Source organism: Nuphar pumila, chromosome 1 (assembly GCF_984573655.1).
Source record: "Nuphar pumila chromosome 1, dmNupPumi1.hap1.1, whole genome shotgun sequence".
Classification (NCBI taxonomy): domain Eukaryota; kingdom Viridiplantae; phylum Streptophyta; class Magnoliopsida; order Nymphaeales; family Nymphaeaceae; genus Nuphar; species Nuphar pumila.
In genome coordinates, this window is record NC_143249.1 from 125,383,794 (window position 1) to 125,401,484 (window position 17,691).

General features: G+C 44.0%; 1 protein-coding gene across 1 annotated transcript in view; it reads right to left on the bottom strand.

Annotated features, from left to right (window-relative positions):
- Positions 1-17,691, bottom strand: part of ZCF125 (P-loop containing nucleoside triphosphate hydrolases superfamily protein) — a 75,498-nt gene that overhangs the window by 44,622 nt on the left and 13,185 nt on the right. The window contains exons 3-14 of the mRNA XM_090007367.1: positions 7,217-7,335; positions 6,985-7,098; positions 6,824-6,905; positions 6,658-6,725; positions 6,495-6,572; positions 6,168-6,313; positions 5,987-6,089; positions 5,822-5,902; positions 3,919-3,987; positions 3,795-3,854; positions 3,576-3,692; positions 1,527-1,811 (exon numbers count right to left, since the gene is read on the bottom strand). Coding sequence (XP_089863493.1) covers positions 1,527-1,811; positions 3,576-3,692; positions 3,795-3,854; positions 3,919-3,987; positions 5,822-5,902; positions 5,987-6,089; positions 6,168-6,313; positions 6,495-6,572; positions 6,658-6,725; positions 6,824-6,905; positions 6,985-7,098; positions 7,217-7,335 — 1,322 coding nt within the window. The remainder of the gene's footprint in view (positions 1-1,526; positions 1,812-3,575; positions 3,693-3,794; positions 3,855-3,918; positions 3,988-5,821; positions 5,903-5,986; positions 6,090-6,167; positions 6,314-6,494; positions 6,573-6,657; positions 6,726-6,823; positions 6,906-6,984; positions 7,099-7,216; positions 7,336-17,691) is intronic.

The window sequence follows — 17,691 nt, forward strand, 5'->3', positions numbered from 1 at the left end:
TAAAAAGGCAGGGGCCGATGGCCCCTGCTGACAAACAAAAAGGCAGGGGCCATCGGCCCCTGCTGGCACAACAAAAAGGCAGGGGCCGATGGCCCCTGCTGGCATAATAAAAAGGGGCAAGGAGGAGGGGCTCGGCCCCTCCCCTACCGTAGCAGAAAATACGGAGGAGGGGCTCGGCCCCTCCCCTGCCGTAACAGAAGCAAGGAGGGGGCTCAACCCCTCCCCTGTCGTAACGAGAGAAGGGAGGAGGCTCAGCCCCCCCCCCCCTCCCCTACCGAAACGGAGAGCAGGGAGGGGTGTCGTGCCCCTCCCCTGCTAAAAGGGGGCACAGGGAGGGGGTTTGACCCCTCCCGTGGCCACACAGAGAAGTGAGGGAGAGAGAGAGAAGAGACGGAGAGGGAAAAGAGGGAGAAAGAGGAAGCGATGGCGTACCAAGGGGTTTTTGGAGGAAGCTCGCCGAAAAGGAGCTCGCCGGAAGGAAAGGGGGGGTCGCCGATGTCGGTGGCGGTCGGGGGTCGCCGGCGTCGGTGACCGTGGACGAGCGAGAGAGAGAAACATAGAGACAGAGAGCGAGTGGCGGTGAGGGGGGTTTCGTGACCCTCCTCCCGCCTGCCTCGCTGTCTTTTAATGACAGCGAGGGGCGGTGGCCTGGGTCGGGTCCGGGTCAGATCCGGATCCGGTCCAAACCAAATTTTTTTTTTTATATTACACCAACAGTCCTGAGTTCGGTTCTGTTGGATCTAGGCTTGAGTTCAGCAAAACCGAACCCAAGCTTGGGTTGGGTTCTAAGTTCAGCCAGTTTTTTTATGAATTTTATTTTATTTTTTGGTTTTAAGGACAAAAATGGTGAATTTATGCATGGTGAATGGTAGATTGTTAATATAATTTATTGTATGAATTTATGCATGATGAATTGATGATATGATAATTGTTTTTATTTCATTAGTGTTAACTTAAAACCGTTAAAAATTATATATATATATACCCATCTTGCACTCTCACACATAAGTTTTTTTAAAGTGTCGCATCGCAGTACCCGCACCTGTATCTGCATCCATACCTATGTGACATAGCCTACAATCATAGAGGTAAGTAAATGCAATTATTCTTGTTTCACTCATTGCATAACCTTTGTAGATTGTAAGTGCTCTAAAATACTAGGATATCTTTAAGCTGAATGTTTCATTGTCCAAACCTCTAGTCACATGTCAGCTAGAGAAGAATTCTAGCGTGCAAAGATGAGACATAATTAGATCCTTTCAATGACGCAATATGCAATGTATTAATGGTTTCAACCTTCTTTTACAGATTAATTAAACAGAAAGAATACCAAAGTTTGCATTACCTTCATAATCTTTATTTGTATAGAAGGCACAAAAACAAAAATCACTCAACTAACTGAGGAGCAAGGTACAAACTACAAGAAATAAAAGTAGCCACAATATAACACACTAGTCTCATAAGTTGGTCAGAAATGTTGAATTATCAAATAATTGTCAAGCTAACAGTGAATAGAAGCAACTCACCTGAATTGCACCTCTTGGTGACAGAGACGAATGTTTGAGAACAGGAGTAAAGTGCAATAAGTCAAGGTCAATAGCCTTATGACCTTTGTTTAACCTTAACCACATGTCTTCATCAGCAATGTTTGCAAAGTCATCGGGAACGGGACTACTCTCAAGAAGCACCACTTCGTGAAAACGCTTCGCTATTAAAACTTTTGAATGATCATTAAGATAAGGAGTTCTACAAGTGTTAATGGGCGGTGTTTCAGGAATCTGATCACATTCTTCTGCTGAGGAACACATTTCCTAGTAGGAAAATAGCCATACATAAATGAATTATTGCCACAAGTAATCAAGAAAACAAATAGTGTTAGCGACTTAGGGGTTAATCAATTGCATGCAAATGTTAGTCTTAATCAATGCCATGCAAATGTTGTTGCATAAATGGGATAAAGACATTTTCTGGAGTTCTCCACAAGAGTTGGTAAATAAGGAAACCTAATACCAAAGTAAAAATTGATCATCCAAGTGATATAGGCGTAACTCATATAGCACATGATGGAAATTGCATACTACACTGCAATTCAAAGTGAAATTAAGCGAAACCGAAGTTAGGACTGAAAAGTCATCAAATAAATTAATGCATTATTGAAGTTGCAGAAGTTTCAAAGTAAAAGCTTTCTTTTCTAAGAACTGATCATGATGTTAAACACGAATTTAATGTGCACAGCATAGATCAGATGCTATTAACAAAAATCAACTGATCACAATAAGTAAAGGGGGCCAAATTCATGAAAAAATCCCTTCAAAATGGGTCTGCTTTAAATAAACTAAAAGATAGCTTCACATCACTTATATCCATTGAGTAACTCTATATCTTGGCTGGATGTTTTAGGGAAAACATAAATCTATAAATTATAGCATCATGTCCAGTTGCAAGTTGTGACTTGCATTTATATACTATGGGACACAAATGCTAAAGTTATTCAATATGCAAAGCCTTATAAACCCTAGTTTGAGCCATAAACTAATGCAACATATACGCATGTATAAATTACAGCGGCATTAATATTTATAGCCTTTGAACAAAGCTTTCTGTGTACTAGTATTATTATTTTGGATATACGCATGTTGGCATTAAATTACAGTAGCATTAATATTTATAGCCTTTGAACAAAGATTTCTGTGTAATATTAGTATTGTTATTTTTGACACACACACAGGTGTTTGTGTTTCTGTATTTTAAGCTAAACTAAATTACCAACTTCCAAAATACAAACTGCACTTTACCATTTAAAAAAAAAAAACAGTTCTTTCATCCTTGGTTTTTCCATTCTATGTTTCAGCAACTTCTTTTGTCGAAGGGCAACATTAGCTGAAGCATTGTCACCTTGCCCTCCTTACACTTTGTAGACCCAATTAATCCCACCCTCTACTCTTTTCTTTTTTCATGTATCAACATCTTTGATTAAGAAGGAAAAAACATGCACAACTCTTCCTCAAGATGAAGCTTAAAAACTATCAAAGCACACCAATGGATTTCTTGGGTCAAGAATGATAGCAGGACTAGTTATAGTTGCAGCATCCTTACGTGTCTCCAATTTGAATCTCATAGGAGGCTATACCCCGGCTTCATTATTGAAAAAAGAGAAAAAATAGCAGGCTTCTTATATAAAACTAAAGGAATCACCATGCACTTGAAATGCTGCTTTATCATACAATAACTGAGAAATAAAATGAGTAAAGTCCATTATTAATTAAGATTTTCATATTCTCACAAGATGAACGAAGGCTGAACCAATGGTGCAATAACCATCAAAAGTGTACAAAGCAAATTAACATATCTAAAACCTAGATATCATCAAAATAACAGATGCATAAAAAGCTTAAGAAAAATCAAACTATAACTGTCACTAGCTAAAACTAAGTTGGTCCACAAAAAAACTGACCAGAATCACTCTTCATGAAGCAGAGCAAGAAAAATAAGGAAAAATACAATGACTAATGTAAAACACGAGAGCTAAGGCTACTGGTGACAACATCTGAGCTTTTATCTTGACAAGAACATACGTTGTTGCTAAAATGTTCTACTTTCATTTGTTGCTCCTCGACACAGCAATCTTGCTGCTTACGTGATTTTCTTTCTTGTTCAAGCTCCAAAGCAAGTTTTTCCCTCTCTTGTTCAGACTGTAATTTATGAGAAATGGCAAAGACAAAAAGAAAGATATGGATTTGAGCATGTAAAACAATGTCAACATCAATGTAAAATGACTAATAAACAATGATCACCTTCAGCATTTCATTTCGCAGCTTTAATATCTCAAGCTCCAACACCTCAGAATGGGATCCCTATAAAACAGAATGTTACCTTCAGCTAATTTATGGTAATATCAAATCTATGAAGACAAGATACCTTCAACTTTCTCTGAAGCTCTTCGATTTCTAGCTTTTGACGTTTTAACAGTGCTGCATCTGTCAAGATCTACAACAAAATTGTTTAATATTAGTAAATGAAAAGCAACTAATAGAATAAATGACTCTACGAAAAGAAATCAGCTAATGAAAAAAGTGGTCAACAAAAGTAATACATGAGAGCTTTCCAAGAATTCAGAAAGAGAATTTTAGAAAAATTCATGATAGCTTAATAAAGCATAAAACAATTCTGTGATTTTAAAAGCAAAAACTATCCTTTTTAGAAATCTTGAGCATGACCTTATACAATATGTTAACACAAAGAAATCATCCAATGCAAAAGGTAAGGTCACCAAGTGCAATAACACTAGGAAAATATGAAGATGCAGTGCTCTATATCTGAGGGTTGTGTGAGGATAATGAGATTAACTTGTATGCATATCTATGTCACATGGGTGCGGGTGCGACACGGGTGCGGCGCAATTTCAAAAATTTTGGACACGGGGACTCGGCTATATATATATATATATATATATATATATATATATATATATATAAGACTCTGTCAAAGTTGTGCCCATTAGGGGACAGGTGATGAGTTGTGAAGCCTGATTCAGGGTTTTTTTCCTTACAGGAGGGGGGGGGGCGGCGCGGGTCCCGTTGAACCAAAATGACCTTGGGTGCGTTGACCGCACCGAGGGTCGGGTTGACCGAGTCCGAGCCGCACCCGTGTCGGTGCGTGTCGACGCGGGTGCGTCGACCTTGGAGCCGAGTCCGTGTGACATAGATGCATATGCTAATACACCTCATAATAATAAATGGTTCCTGGTTTTCTTATTCTACTTTTATTTTGCTCCACTTAAAAAATGACTTGAAAAAACTGGAGGCCATACCAAGATTAAAATCATAGCATAATACAAGGATTAAATTTGGTAGCCCCATCTTGATTCAATTAACCAACTTTAGAACAAATGTGGTTTGTCTGCTTCTACAAAAGGAAATTTGAAGTTCATTCAAAAAAAAAAAGTGGAGAACAACAGAGTCAAGTGTGCTAATAAAAAAGAAGTCAGCATAATAAGAACAACTTTAGTTAATGCACCCTTTTCATCTAGGAACCTATAATGTGTATTCTAATTAATACCAAGAAGTCAGACACAGGCACAGTTTGAAATAGAATCATGGAGGAGGTAGAATTATAAGATTGATATGTTTCCAATACTACAGGAATGAAGGTTATCATCTTTTACTACAAACCATGCAAGAAAATACAAACGATCCACTACATCGACTATTCAGATTGCAAGCCAACAAATCTCATCCAAACATCTAAAACTAAGTGCAAGTATCATACCAAAATACTATGCTATGAGCACACCACAGTCACAAGTATTCATCTCATCTATATCTCGACAAGGTAATTTCTTAACATAAAACATTTGGGAAGTACGCTTTCAAAGAATTGCTTTGAAGCACAAAATTCTTTAGAGTATTTCAGTAAGGCAAGTTATTATAAAGGGTTACATATTAAAACTTATATTTGTATCCTTTTTTTTGTAATAGAATGTGTAGAGCTACTAATCGTTATTTCTTTAAGCCTTTTAACATTTGAAATTTCAAACACATTTTGCTTTTTTAATGACACAATGTTGACTGTACGAAACTGGTTTGACTGTGCCTATGAAGTATTCTGTTGTGTCCATGAAGTGTCTGAGGAGATACACATGCTAAGTGTCTGTGTGACATAAGTACCTCCCCCACCTACTCACAACAACGCATCCAAAAAAAGGAAAAAAAAACAAATGCAGTAACAAACAAAAAACTACTACACCGATTTGCACATATGAAATCGAAACAAAGTTAAATGACAAACATGCACAGTTAAAACAAGCGAAAGAAGAGATAACCTCATTCACTTGAACACAATTTGTAATGCGCTTAGCTCTGCTAGCAAACTGCAAAGTCCCCTTTGTTTCATCTATATGAACCTATAGAAAATGTATTGCATAGAATGATGGCATTTATCAGCCAAAATAAAATGTACCTAGAAAATTGGACCAAGAAAAGTGTACCTCTTCAGGTGCAACAGTGCAAATAATGGAAGTCTTTGCATTGCCACCAAGGGCAGGCTGAAGAATTCTAGTGAGCTTACTATCACGATATGGAATATGTCCTCTGCAAAAATGGCACAGCCATTTAGGATCTTAGTGCTTACCTTACCACAACAAAAACCACAAAAATTCTTAGACAGACCTTTGTCTCACACCATTATCACTAAGTTTATTAACGACATTGCCAAGAGCCATTAAGCTTTTGTTTATGTATTTCCCTTCCTTCAAACGAATACCACCAGCACCAGTCTTTGCAATCCGCTCTGACCCAGCCAAATCTACTAAATTCTGTGCAAGGGCAAAGTTTTACCTTTTGAGGGCTTGGAAAAATTTTTAAAGGGAAAAGGCAAAAAGTAAAAAGTTGTAAACCAATATGCCATCGCAAGATAGCACAACACAAGGAGGAGAAAACATATGGGTATCATATACAACTTCAAGGCAGTCTCCAGAGACATGCTAGATTACAAACCAAAACAGACACCCGGACAGCATCTGCAGCAGAACTATCTCCAAATGCTATTGTGTCTTGCCCTCTACTTTCAATTACCTAAATTGAATATCAACATTACATTTCTTAAGCAAAAATGCAAAAAGCTATTAACAAAGACAATCTTTGAACAAAACAAGCATACCATTCTGAAGATAGTGTGAGATCTACTACTTCTAGAATTGATGTTCGTCTGCCCAAAGTGTTTATGAACTGCAAGACATTATTAAAAGAACTCTTAGTTGTTTAATCTTAAATTGAATCAATCCTTTCAAAAGATTGAGAAGGAAAAGATAGTTCAACAAGTTTACCTTCTCCATACTCAATGAGCTCAATGACTTGATCGGGACTATTCACAATTTCTTCTCTTAGACCAGCAACAAATATTCCTCTCTAAAAATGATGAAAAATGAGACGTAATCACGCAAGTACAACTTATTGCCACTAATTTTAACAATTCTTGAAATCTCACCTCCAAATTCTCATGAATTTGCAGCTTTTGATTCTCTGGCCTAAATAGGTCATTAATTTCTTCATTGTAGATCTCCATGTATGAAACCCGAATTAAAAATTCACGGCCTGTCATCTGTTTTTTGAAATATAGAGTTATAGACAAAGATCAAGTTCAGAATTCCACCTAGCATTGCGAAGGTCATTAATGTGTAGCATTCAAGGAGTCATTAATGAGAAAGTAATATAACAACCAGTTGAATGTTCTGAAAGACATCTTGGACAGCCAGATGAATAATTCCTGGGTCATCTAATGAACCCTTCATCGTAAAAGTCTTCCCGCTGCTGGTCTGCCCATAAGCAAACACAGTTCCTACAGGAATTGAATAGAAAATTGATATGAAAAAAGAAATGTACACCTTGAATGGGCAACAAATAGATAATATTTTATGGCAATAATTGCATATATGAATGCATATTGGCACCAATTGTAACATGCAATCCCAATACACACACATGCATTACCTATATACAGAAATTCACAAGAGATACATTTATGAAAGTACAGGCACCATCAATGATTACTAGTGCCTCCACCATGCTAGTTTCTAGCAAAGCCAGCTCTTAGTCCATATAGGCACCACACTGGTTTCTAGCCAAGCCAGTTCTGGATCCACATAGGCACGATCCACAACTATGTTCACACGGAAACTCCATTTCAACTCACTTTTCATATCCTGTATCCATGTGACATAATCCACAATGTGCAGTTTTCATTGCCACAGCTAATGTTTGAATGCAATAATTGATATTGAATGAGACCACGTACATTATCAAGGATGAAATTTATGTAACACCAGTTCAACTGAAAATTAGAAACTATGAGAAACATCCTGAATTCTTTCTTAAGATTACATGATATGCCCGTTGAGGCTTTTCAGAAGGCCAATATCATGAGGATCATAGTTGCCAAAAGTGTCCAAGGGGCTTGAAGCACAATGGCCAGACTGCTTCCTTAAAAAGAGGGGAAGCATCATTTGATTCATATCACTTCCTATTGCTTTCTAACTGTTTATTATTCACCATTTAATCATTTTGTATACATTGTGTATGTGTGTGTTTGTGTGCATGCGCACATGTGAGTATGTACATATGGTTTTAGTTAGGCCCATTCTTTTATTGAATTCCATGGAGAAATGGCACATTTTCCTATGAAAATGGGTCATTTTCTTGTTGGTTGACGAGGAGCCTTATGGGCCCCACATTTTCATAAGAAAACAAGGTTTTGGTATGAAAATCCTTCACATAGCCCTCTATAGGAAGCAATTCCTACCCTGCAATAAGCATTTCTTAAAGGTTCCTGCCATTGAAACAAACAGACCCTAAGGTACGTGCCTACACGAATATAGAATGCATTTTTTATAGTATTTAACATGCAATTATGCAAATACATATATATATACATATATATATATATTGGTTTTATCAGTTTTTCAAGATGTGTATAAGTTATGAATTACAAAATTATACATAGTTTGTGCATGCCTTCCTTAGTGCTTTCCTTTTTATTATGCGTAACTCTTCTTTTCTCCTTTACAGTTTAGGAATTACATAAAGTGCATTTATTGTAAACAAGTAATTAAAAATGTGATTTGTTGATTCACGCATCAATTAGGTAGAAGAGGAGTTTATTTTGGTTCAGAATGATCAGAAGATGAAAATCTATGTCACATGGGTGCGGGTGCGGGTGCGGGTGCGGGTGCGGGTGCGGGGATGCGGCACTTCCCAAAAACCCGAGTGCGGGGGTACGGCACTTCCAAAAAACCCGGGTGCGGGGGTGCGGCAAAAATATAAAAAATTATATATATATATATATATATATATATATATATATATATATATATATAAAGTCCAAAAGTTGGACATAAATGACCCTGGGTGCATTGACTGCAGCTAGGGGTGGCAAAACCTGACACAACCCGCCATCCCGCCTCTTAGGCGGGTTCGGGTTGGGCTTAAACTAACCTGTTTAACAAACGGGTCGACCCGCCTAACCCGTTTATTAGACGGGTCGGGTTCGTGTTAGGGGTATGCCAACCCGCCAACCTGGGTGACCCGTTTAATAAACGGGTTAGGCGGGTGGGTCAACCCGCCAACCCGTTTACCCGACCCAACCCGTTTACTAAACGGGTTGGCGGGTCGTGTCGGGTTACCCGTTTAATAAACGGGTCGGGTTCGGGTTGAGGTATGCTGACCCGCCAACCCGACCCGATTGTCACCCCTAACTGCACCCAGGATTAGGTTGACCACATCGGGTGCGGGTGCGGCACCTAGTTGGAGAATCCCTTTGACATATAAGGCAAAAACAATTTCTTGGCAAATTTTTTTTATGTTCGAAAAAATGGACCAAAATGGCCATGGGGTTGACCGCACCTAGGGTCGGGTTGACCGCACCTGCTGTAAAACACGAAAAAAATTAACTTGGATTCGTGTAGGATCCAGACCCGACCCGAACCCAATAGAGGCACCGCCTCTCGTGCCCTTTAAGGACAGCGAGGCAAGGGGGGAGGTTTCTCGAAACCTCCTTCCCCTCGTCTCTCTCGTCTCTCCTGCTCTCTTGTTCTCTATGCACTCTCCCTCGGTCGCCCTCTTGTCTCTCTCTGGGTACCTCAATTTCCTCTCCCCTTTCACCCCGCGTCGGCAACCTCACCGCCTTCCCCTCTCGCTCTTCCTCGATTCGCAGAAACAAGCTCGAGCCGCCCTTGCGTCCGGCCTTCCCCGAACACTGACAGCTCCCTGCGGGCAGCTGCGACCCCAGTGCCATCCCTTCCCTTTTGTTCCGATCGACATCTTCGTAGGCGACCTCCAGGTGCGCACCGACTTCTTCTCCTTTTCCTTCCGTATCTCTCTCCCCCTTTTCTTCTTCCTTTCGTCGACCGACAGGGGCAAAAGCCCCTGCCTGTCGGTCCATTACGGCAAGGGATAGACGTCCGGTAGGGGCTTAAGCCCCTACCACTTTGCCAATAGGTCGGCAGGGGTAAAACCCCTGCCGCCTGTAAGAAAGGTTCTAGCAGGGGTTTTGGGGGCCCTGCCTGCCTTTTCTTTCACCAGGGAGGGTCGAACCCCCTCCCTGTCTCCATGCGCAGGGGAGGGTTTGACCCTCCCTGCCTCTGTTTGTCGCAGGGAAGAGCTCGAGCCTTCCCTGCCTTCGAACTACGCAAGGGAGGGTTCTACCCTCCCTGCCTTCGAACTACGCAGAGGAGGGTTCTACCCTCCCTGCCTTCGTAGTACGCAAGAGGAAGGGTCGAGTCCCCTGCTCGGTCCCATTAATGTTAGGGGAGGGGTCGAACCCCTCTGTGCTTGTCTGTTGTGCAGGGAAGGGGTCGACCCCCCTCCCGGCTTCCCTGCTCCTTGTTACGGCAGGGGAGGGGGTCGAGCCCCTCCCTGCTTCCTCTATTGGTCTGGGGAGGGGTCGATCCCCCACCCTGCACCCTCGTTGTTCAGGGGAGGGGTCGAGCCCCCTCCCTGCGCCCTTTTCTCTCTTTAGGCAAGGGCATTGCCCTTGCCTCCGCTGTTTTTCAACAGGCAGGAGGGGCAAGGCCCCCTGCCTCCCTCTTCTCTAGCGTCAGGCAGGGGCAAAGCCCCTGCCTCTCCTCTACTTTGTCAGGCAGGGGCACAGCATTGCCTGCCCTCGCTTTTTGAGGGCAGGGGTGCAACCCCCTGCATCCTCGTAATTTGCTGACAACAGGTCAGCAGGGGCTCGCAGCCCCTGCTCCTGCTTCTTGCGCTGATAGCAGGTGCGCAAGGGCACGATGCCCCTGCCTCTGCTTCCTTCACGTCAAGTCAACGAGAGTGCCCCTGATCTTCTATTTTTTGTTTTAGCTTGCTAAGACTGTCGCTTTTGCAACTCGTACGGCGGATCTCGCTCGCACTCCGCTGCCCGACCCATCAATCGTTTACACCAGCAAGCTTGCAACTCCCCAAGGTAGGAGAAGATTGCACAAAGGACTTGGACAATTGAATTGAGTTCAATTAACTAAAAAAGACAATTAAATAAATATATATGTATATATATTTATATGAGTACGCATTTAACTCAAGAACGTGGTTTTGCGATCCTTGTCCTTTACTTTCTGTCATGTCTTTACTTTGTCATCGCGCTTTGCGCCCAGGCTCTTGCTTTTGCAAATGTTTTGTTACTGCCTTGCCATTACAGATGACGCTCAGGTTTTCGCTCATTGCATGTTCCATAAAGGCATCCTCGTGGAGGATGCAAGGGGCATTTACCACTGTCTTTCTTGCGACAAGAGTTGAGTCGGGAGCTAGCGACACATCCTTGTCTAAAGAGAGAGATTCCTCACAAGGATCCTAGCTTTTCGAGTGCAGTCCTGCAAAGTAGACTTGAGATTTTAGGGAGTTGCGCAAAAGCATCAATGACTGCCCAAATCGAAGTATTTGGAAGAATGTCATTGGCTGGTTCTGTTCGTTTATCTGATATATCTCGAGTAACCCCGAATTAGGGCTTGAGCAAGCTTCTTAGCGGGGGTTCTGTTGAGAATCACATCCCGTCTATCGAGGTTGGCATCGAGTCATGCGAGGCATGTAGATACCACGATAGCGGATAAGATTCTAGAAAATCGCATGCCAAATGTGGCACAAGTTGTTGGATGTTTCAAAAGATAAAGAATGTCAAAAGTAAAGTTTGAGAAACATTACATCTTTATGAAACACTTCTGTTGAGGCTCCTATTGGGGAGCTATACCCCTTTTATCCTAGAGTACTTGTAGTCGTGCACTACACGCTAGTATTGCGATGATCGGATGAGACGATCGTGCGACCTCGAACCGTGCTAAATGCACAATGCTGTAAACATATAAAAATGGGATCACCTTCACAGGTAAGATGCTCATTAGGTCAAAAGACCAAAGCATATAGAATGAGTCATCAGTTAATTTACCCCTGACGCACTTATTTGCCCTTGTGTTTCTGTCAAGGGAGATGATGGATTGGTACAAAACTTCAACGGACAGGTTGTTAACAACCACCCCACGGGCAAAGATCTGGCCTCCCCAGTCATTGGAGTTAGGGGAAGGGACTACCAGACATTATCCTAGGTGGTAGATCCCATGGACTTCTGCAGAAGTTGGATGCATCTGTTGCCAAGTACCTGCCTTTAGGGAATCCTCTCTCGGCTAAAGTCGTCCCCTTAAGAGCGGACTCAACTAGCTATTCAGGTTATTGAAAATACATAGAATAACAGACGTCCGAACTAGTCTCAGTTGTTTCTACGTTTTGCATGCGCGTACCCGTAGGCCAGTAATATTGAAACATAAAGTTTGTTCACACTGGTTGATGGGTCATAAGACTTGCTTATTGTGTAGTAGTTCGCAGCTTACGATCAAATGAATCGTCATGCTGCGTTTGACAATTACACTACTTACTTGCTTTGAACTGCTTACCTGCTTTGAACTGCCTACTTGTTTTGAACAGCTTACCTGTTTAACTGCATATCTGCGTTAAGCTGCTTAGCATACTGAATTAAATGTACTTAATTCAGTTTCCTGTAGTCTCTCTTGTGCACCTACTAGTTTCTCGCGAAACTAACTCATTTTATAGGTACAGGTGATGATTAGGTACACCACGGGCGATGACGCGATTGCAAGATGGCTTCAAGATTTCCTCTTTCTGCTCTTAGCTCGTGTCCTGGACGTTTTTGGGTTTTATAACGGATTTTCCTCGGGATATCTGAATTTTGTACTATTTGGAAACTTCTTTTAATGAAAGTGGTTTTTTCAAGTGTTTTGCAATTAGCATGGATTGTGAGTTTTGGTCTTTTTAGCTAACGTGCCCAAAGTTGTCAGCTTGTCTTTCTAAATTTAACAAAAGAATAGTCTTCCGTTGATTTCATAAACAAACTCTGAGGGAAAGAGATTTTTTTGTAGTCTCTTGCCTGTTTTCTTAAAGATTCGAAAGTTGGAAATTTTGGGGCGTTACAGATTTGGTATCAAAGCTAAGGGAAGCAAGGATTCTTGACTGTTGAGCATCCGCATCGCGCTGTGAGTATACATTTCCTCTTGCTTTGTAAGTGTATTTTGTATTGTTAAGCTAAGTGGCTTGACACGTTCTGCTTATGTACCAGCATTGTTGGGTTTTTGTAAACTACTCATGTTACGCATGAATAGTACAGATGTTTTTGGTTTCTTTTTCGAGCTTCCTAAAATTTCTAATCTTTGGTATCCCTTGTTTACTTCAAGGATGGTAAGGAACTCGAACGACGATTTTGCTGACGAATGGTCAGAATAGCAAGGATTCGTGATGGATTTCCTAAGTACCCTTGCAGCGGCTATGCGAGACCAGATTCGTTCCCAAAGGAATCAAGCACCCGTTCCTAAATCGAGCCAACATACCGCAGTGACCTATGAGAAATTTTTGAAGCTTGACCCCTTCGACGACAAGCCCGACCCAAAAATAGTCGATAACTGGGTGAAGGAGGTGGAACGAGTGATTGAGGTCTTGTCAGTCTCTGACGACAAGAAGATGTTATATGGGACCTTCAGACTGAAGGACAATGCCCGCAATTGGTGGAAGATGGCCTGGGGTGTGCAGTTTCCGGTAATTTCACCAATTCTTTAGGAAGCTTTCAGAAAGGCTTTCTTGGAGAACTACTTCCCGCCTGATGCGAGGGAGAAGAAGAAGGTGGAGTTCTTGGAGCTCAGCCAGGGCAATTCGAGTTTGACGGATTATATCGCCAAATTCCAGAGTTTGGAACCCTACTGCCCCAACCTATTCGCAAATGATCACAAGCGGGCAGGAAAGTTTATTCGGAGGCTGAAGGAGGGGCTCATGTATCAGGTCCTAACTAGTATGCCATCAACCTTCTTTGTGGCAGTTGCTGCCGCCACCCTCCTGAGTGAAGCCTAGGAGCGCTCTAAGAGTACGCAGAGCAGGAAACCACCCGTTGTGGGTGGTGAGCCAAAGACACCATCTGGCGGCCCAGGCAAACGTTCATTCTTTCCCATAAAGATCGAAGGAGGAAAGAAATAGTTTCCTCCTTCGAAGCGTCAGCGGCCTTAGGGCAACCCTCCAGCCAGGCAGCAGGCTGGCAATGTATGCGCCAGATGCCGACAATCTCACTTTGGGCAGCCGTGCCCGCTTGAGACAGGCAGATAGATGCCTGTATTGTGGCAAGATATGCCACTACCTCCGTGATTATCGCAAAAAGGCGGTTGATGACCTCAGGCAGAACATCGGAGCACCTCTGCTCCCTCGGCCACAGCAGCAGCATCAGTCGTCGCAACCGCAGTCAAGCGGTCAGAGGAAGTCGCCGGGACGCGTCAACACCGCCAAGGCCGAGCAGTTGACCAAGGGCGACCTAGTGCAAGGTACCCTTTTTTATTGCTAACCAAGCGGCCTTTATGCTTTTTTATTGTGGTGTCACACACTCTTTTATTTCGGTAAATTTTGTCAAGTTTTTACATATACCTGTAAACCCTTGCATAATACCCTTGAAGTGTATAACCCGATTGGGAAAAACACCATTTGTGCGGCCTACGTACCAAAGTTGGACGTAGTCTTGGCAGATCGGCATTTACCGGCTTGTGCTATCCTACTAGATTTGACAAAATTTGACGTCATCCTAGGCATGGATTGGTTGCACACGTATCATGCCAAGATAGCAGGATTGTTTTATCTGCACTAGGAATGCCCAAGGTAGAATTAAAGATCGTGAAACCCGTTCGAGCGAGCAAGTTGATTTTGTCGCTAAAGGCGCAGAACTACCCGAGGAAGGGATGCACTGCCTTCTTGGTCAATGTCATCCAGTCTGAGCCAACGCGAGTCACAATTGCAAACTTGGAGGTGGTTCGAGATTTTCTAGACGTCATCCCGAAAGAACTGTCAGGACTTCCTCCGCCGCGTGAGGTGTAGTTCAGCATCGAGTTGTTGTCGGGTATTGCGCCAATTCAAAAGCTCCATATCGGATGGCGCCAACAGAGCTCGAAGAGCTTAAGAAACAGTTGCAGGAGTTGATGGATCAGGGATTCATTCGCCCTAGCGTCTCGCCCTGGGGTGCTGCTGTTTTATTCGTGAAAAAGAAGGACGGATCATTGCGGTTGTGCATCGACTATCAGATGCTCAACCAGGCAACAATAAAGAATAAGTACTCATTGCCATGCATCGAAGATCTGTTCGACCAGTTGCAGAGAGCCAAGATCTTTTCAAAGATCGACCTTAGATCTGGGTACCATTTGTAAAGCCTGTTAACAAAAAAAATAGGACACGTGCTAGGCACGTGTCGCCGTTTGCCCGTCGTGTCGGATCCGAGCTGGACTCGAGCCCGGCCCGACTTCTCAAACGATCGAGAAGCATGTGTCTTTTAAAAGACACGATGTAAAGTCCACTTAAAAAAGTGTGACACGTGTGGGACACGTGCTAGGCACGTGTCGAACACGTGCCTCGGTCGGTCTGCGGTATCGGATCCGAGCCCAGCCTGGACCCGGCTTCTCGATGATTCGAGAAGCCTGTGCCTTTTAAAAAGGCACAGGCGCCTCGGGCGAGGGGCAAATGCCCTCGTCCGTTCTCTCTCCTCTCTGCTTCTTCCGTCTCTTCTCAGTCTCCCATAACCACTGTTGCCGACGATCGGAGCCGCCGACCATCTCACCCTCCGGGCGAGTGTCAACGACTGAAGCCGTCGGCCACCACCTTCTTCCATTCTATGCTGCGTGGGCGCCAGCGACCCACCGCCTCCACCTTCCGTTCTGACGACCTCGTCCGACGTCCCTGAAGCCACCCTTTTTCCTCTGCGTCTGCCGGTGACACCCGAGTCGTCGTTGGTAGCTCCCAAGTAAAACCCCTCCCCTCTGTTGCTCGTTGTGTCGACAGGGAGACTCTGTTCCCTGTGTTCCCCTTTCTCTTGCCGGCAGGGGGATGGAGCCCCCTGCTGATTCGTTGTGTCGATAGGGGGACTTTGTTCCCCCTGTCCCTCATTTGTTTGCCGACAAGGGGGCGGATCCCCCTACCATCTGCTTTGTCGACAGGGGGCTCCGTTCCCCCTGTCCCTCGTTTGCTTGCCGACAGAGGGAGCGGAGCCCCCTGCCATCTGTTGTGTCGACAGGGGGCTTTGTTCCCCCTGTCACTCTTTGTTTGCCTGTAGGGGGGCGGAGCCCCTTGCCACCTGCTATGTTTGATAGGGGGCTTTGTTCCCCCTGTCACTCTTTGTTTGTCGGCAGGGGGACGAAGCCCCCTGCCATCTGCTTTGTCGACAGGGGGCTCTATTCCCCATGTCCCTCGTTTGCGTGCCGACAGGGGGGGCGAAGCCCCCTACCATCTGCTTTGTCGACAGGGGGCTTTGTTCCCCCTGTCCCTCGTTTGCTTGCCGACAGGGGGAGCGGAGGCCCCTGCCATCTGTTGTGTCGACAGGGGGCTCCGTTCCCCCTGTCACTCTTTGTTTGTCGGCAGGGGGTGGAGCCCCCTACCACTTGCTGTGTTCGAAAGGGGGCTCTGTTCCCCCTGTCACTCTTTGTTTGTCGGCAGGGGGGCGGAGCCCCCTACCATCTGCTTTGTCGACAGGGGGCTTTGTTCCCCCTATCCCTCGTTTGTTTGCCGGTAGGGGGGCGGAGCCCCCCGCCATATGTTGTGTCGACAGGGGGCTCCATTCCCCTTGTCACTCTTTGTTTGCCGACAAAGGGGGCGGAGCCCCCTGCCATCTGTTGTGTCGACAGGGGGCTCTGTTCCCCCTATCCCTCTTTTCTTGTTGATAGGGGCTATGCTTCTCCTGTCCTCCTCGTCGTGCTCCCTCCACTGCCTTCTCATAGGGAGCTCCTGTCTGGGTGGTCTGGCACTGTTGCAGGTGTTGTCGGACCCGTTTTCTGACTTTGGCTTTCACGTTAACCTTTCTTATGCGCTTGCAGGTTGCACGACGGAGCGCACTCGTGTCCCGTGGCTCGAGACCATTCGCACTTACGCCCGCAGGCGTTTGGGAACTCGCAACCCCCAAGGTAGGGGAAAGTTACGTAAAAGGACCTTGAATGAACAAAACTAAAGAAAAGATAATCGAACAAGAGGACGATTATACACATATACATATAAGTTATATATGTACGTTCTTTAACTCAAGGGCAGGGCTTTGTGATCCTTGTCCTCTTTGTCTTTTCAACACTTTACTTTCTGTTGTCGCCGCGCTTTATGTACATAGGCTTGATTTTCTGCCTTTTAACTCAAGGACGTGGTTTCGTGATCCTTGTCCTATTTACTTTTCAGCACTTTACTTTTTTGTCGCCCCGCGCTTTATGCGTCTTGGCTATTTACTTTTCAGCACTTTACTTTTCTGTCGCCCTGTGCTTTATGCGTCTTAGGTATTTACTTTTCAGCACTTTACCTTTCTGTTGCCCCACGCTTTATGCGCCTTGGATTTGTTCTCGACTTGCTTGTTTTACGCTCTTGTTGCTTTATTTCTTGCCTGCGCCATGTAAATTGCGATTATGCCATTGTTTCTATTGCTCAGGTTTCTGTCGAGAATGCTAACAGGGTTGAGCTTGTTTTGGGTGCCTCCTTGTGGCCCTTGGCTATCATCGTAGTCACGTCCCCTGGCAATGATGTCGTGTGATACTACGATGAGTAGCGCGAGGTGGATAAACCTCATGGTATGCAATAAAGCATAATTGTGGACATTTACTAAATAATAATCATGCGCCTTGACAGGCAAGATGCTCGAGTGGGTCAAATAGACCAG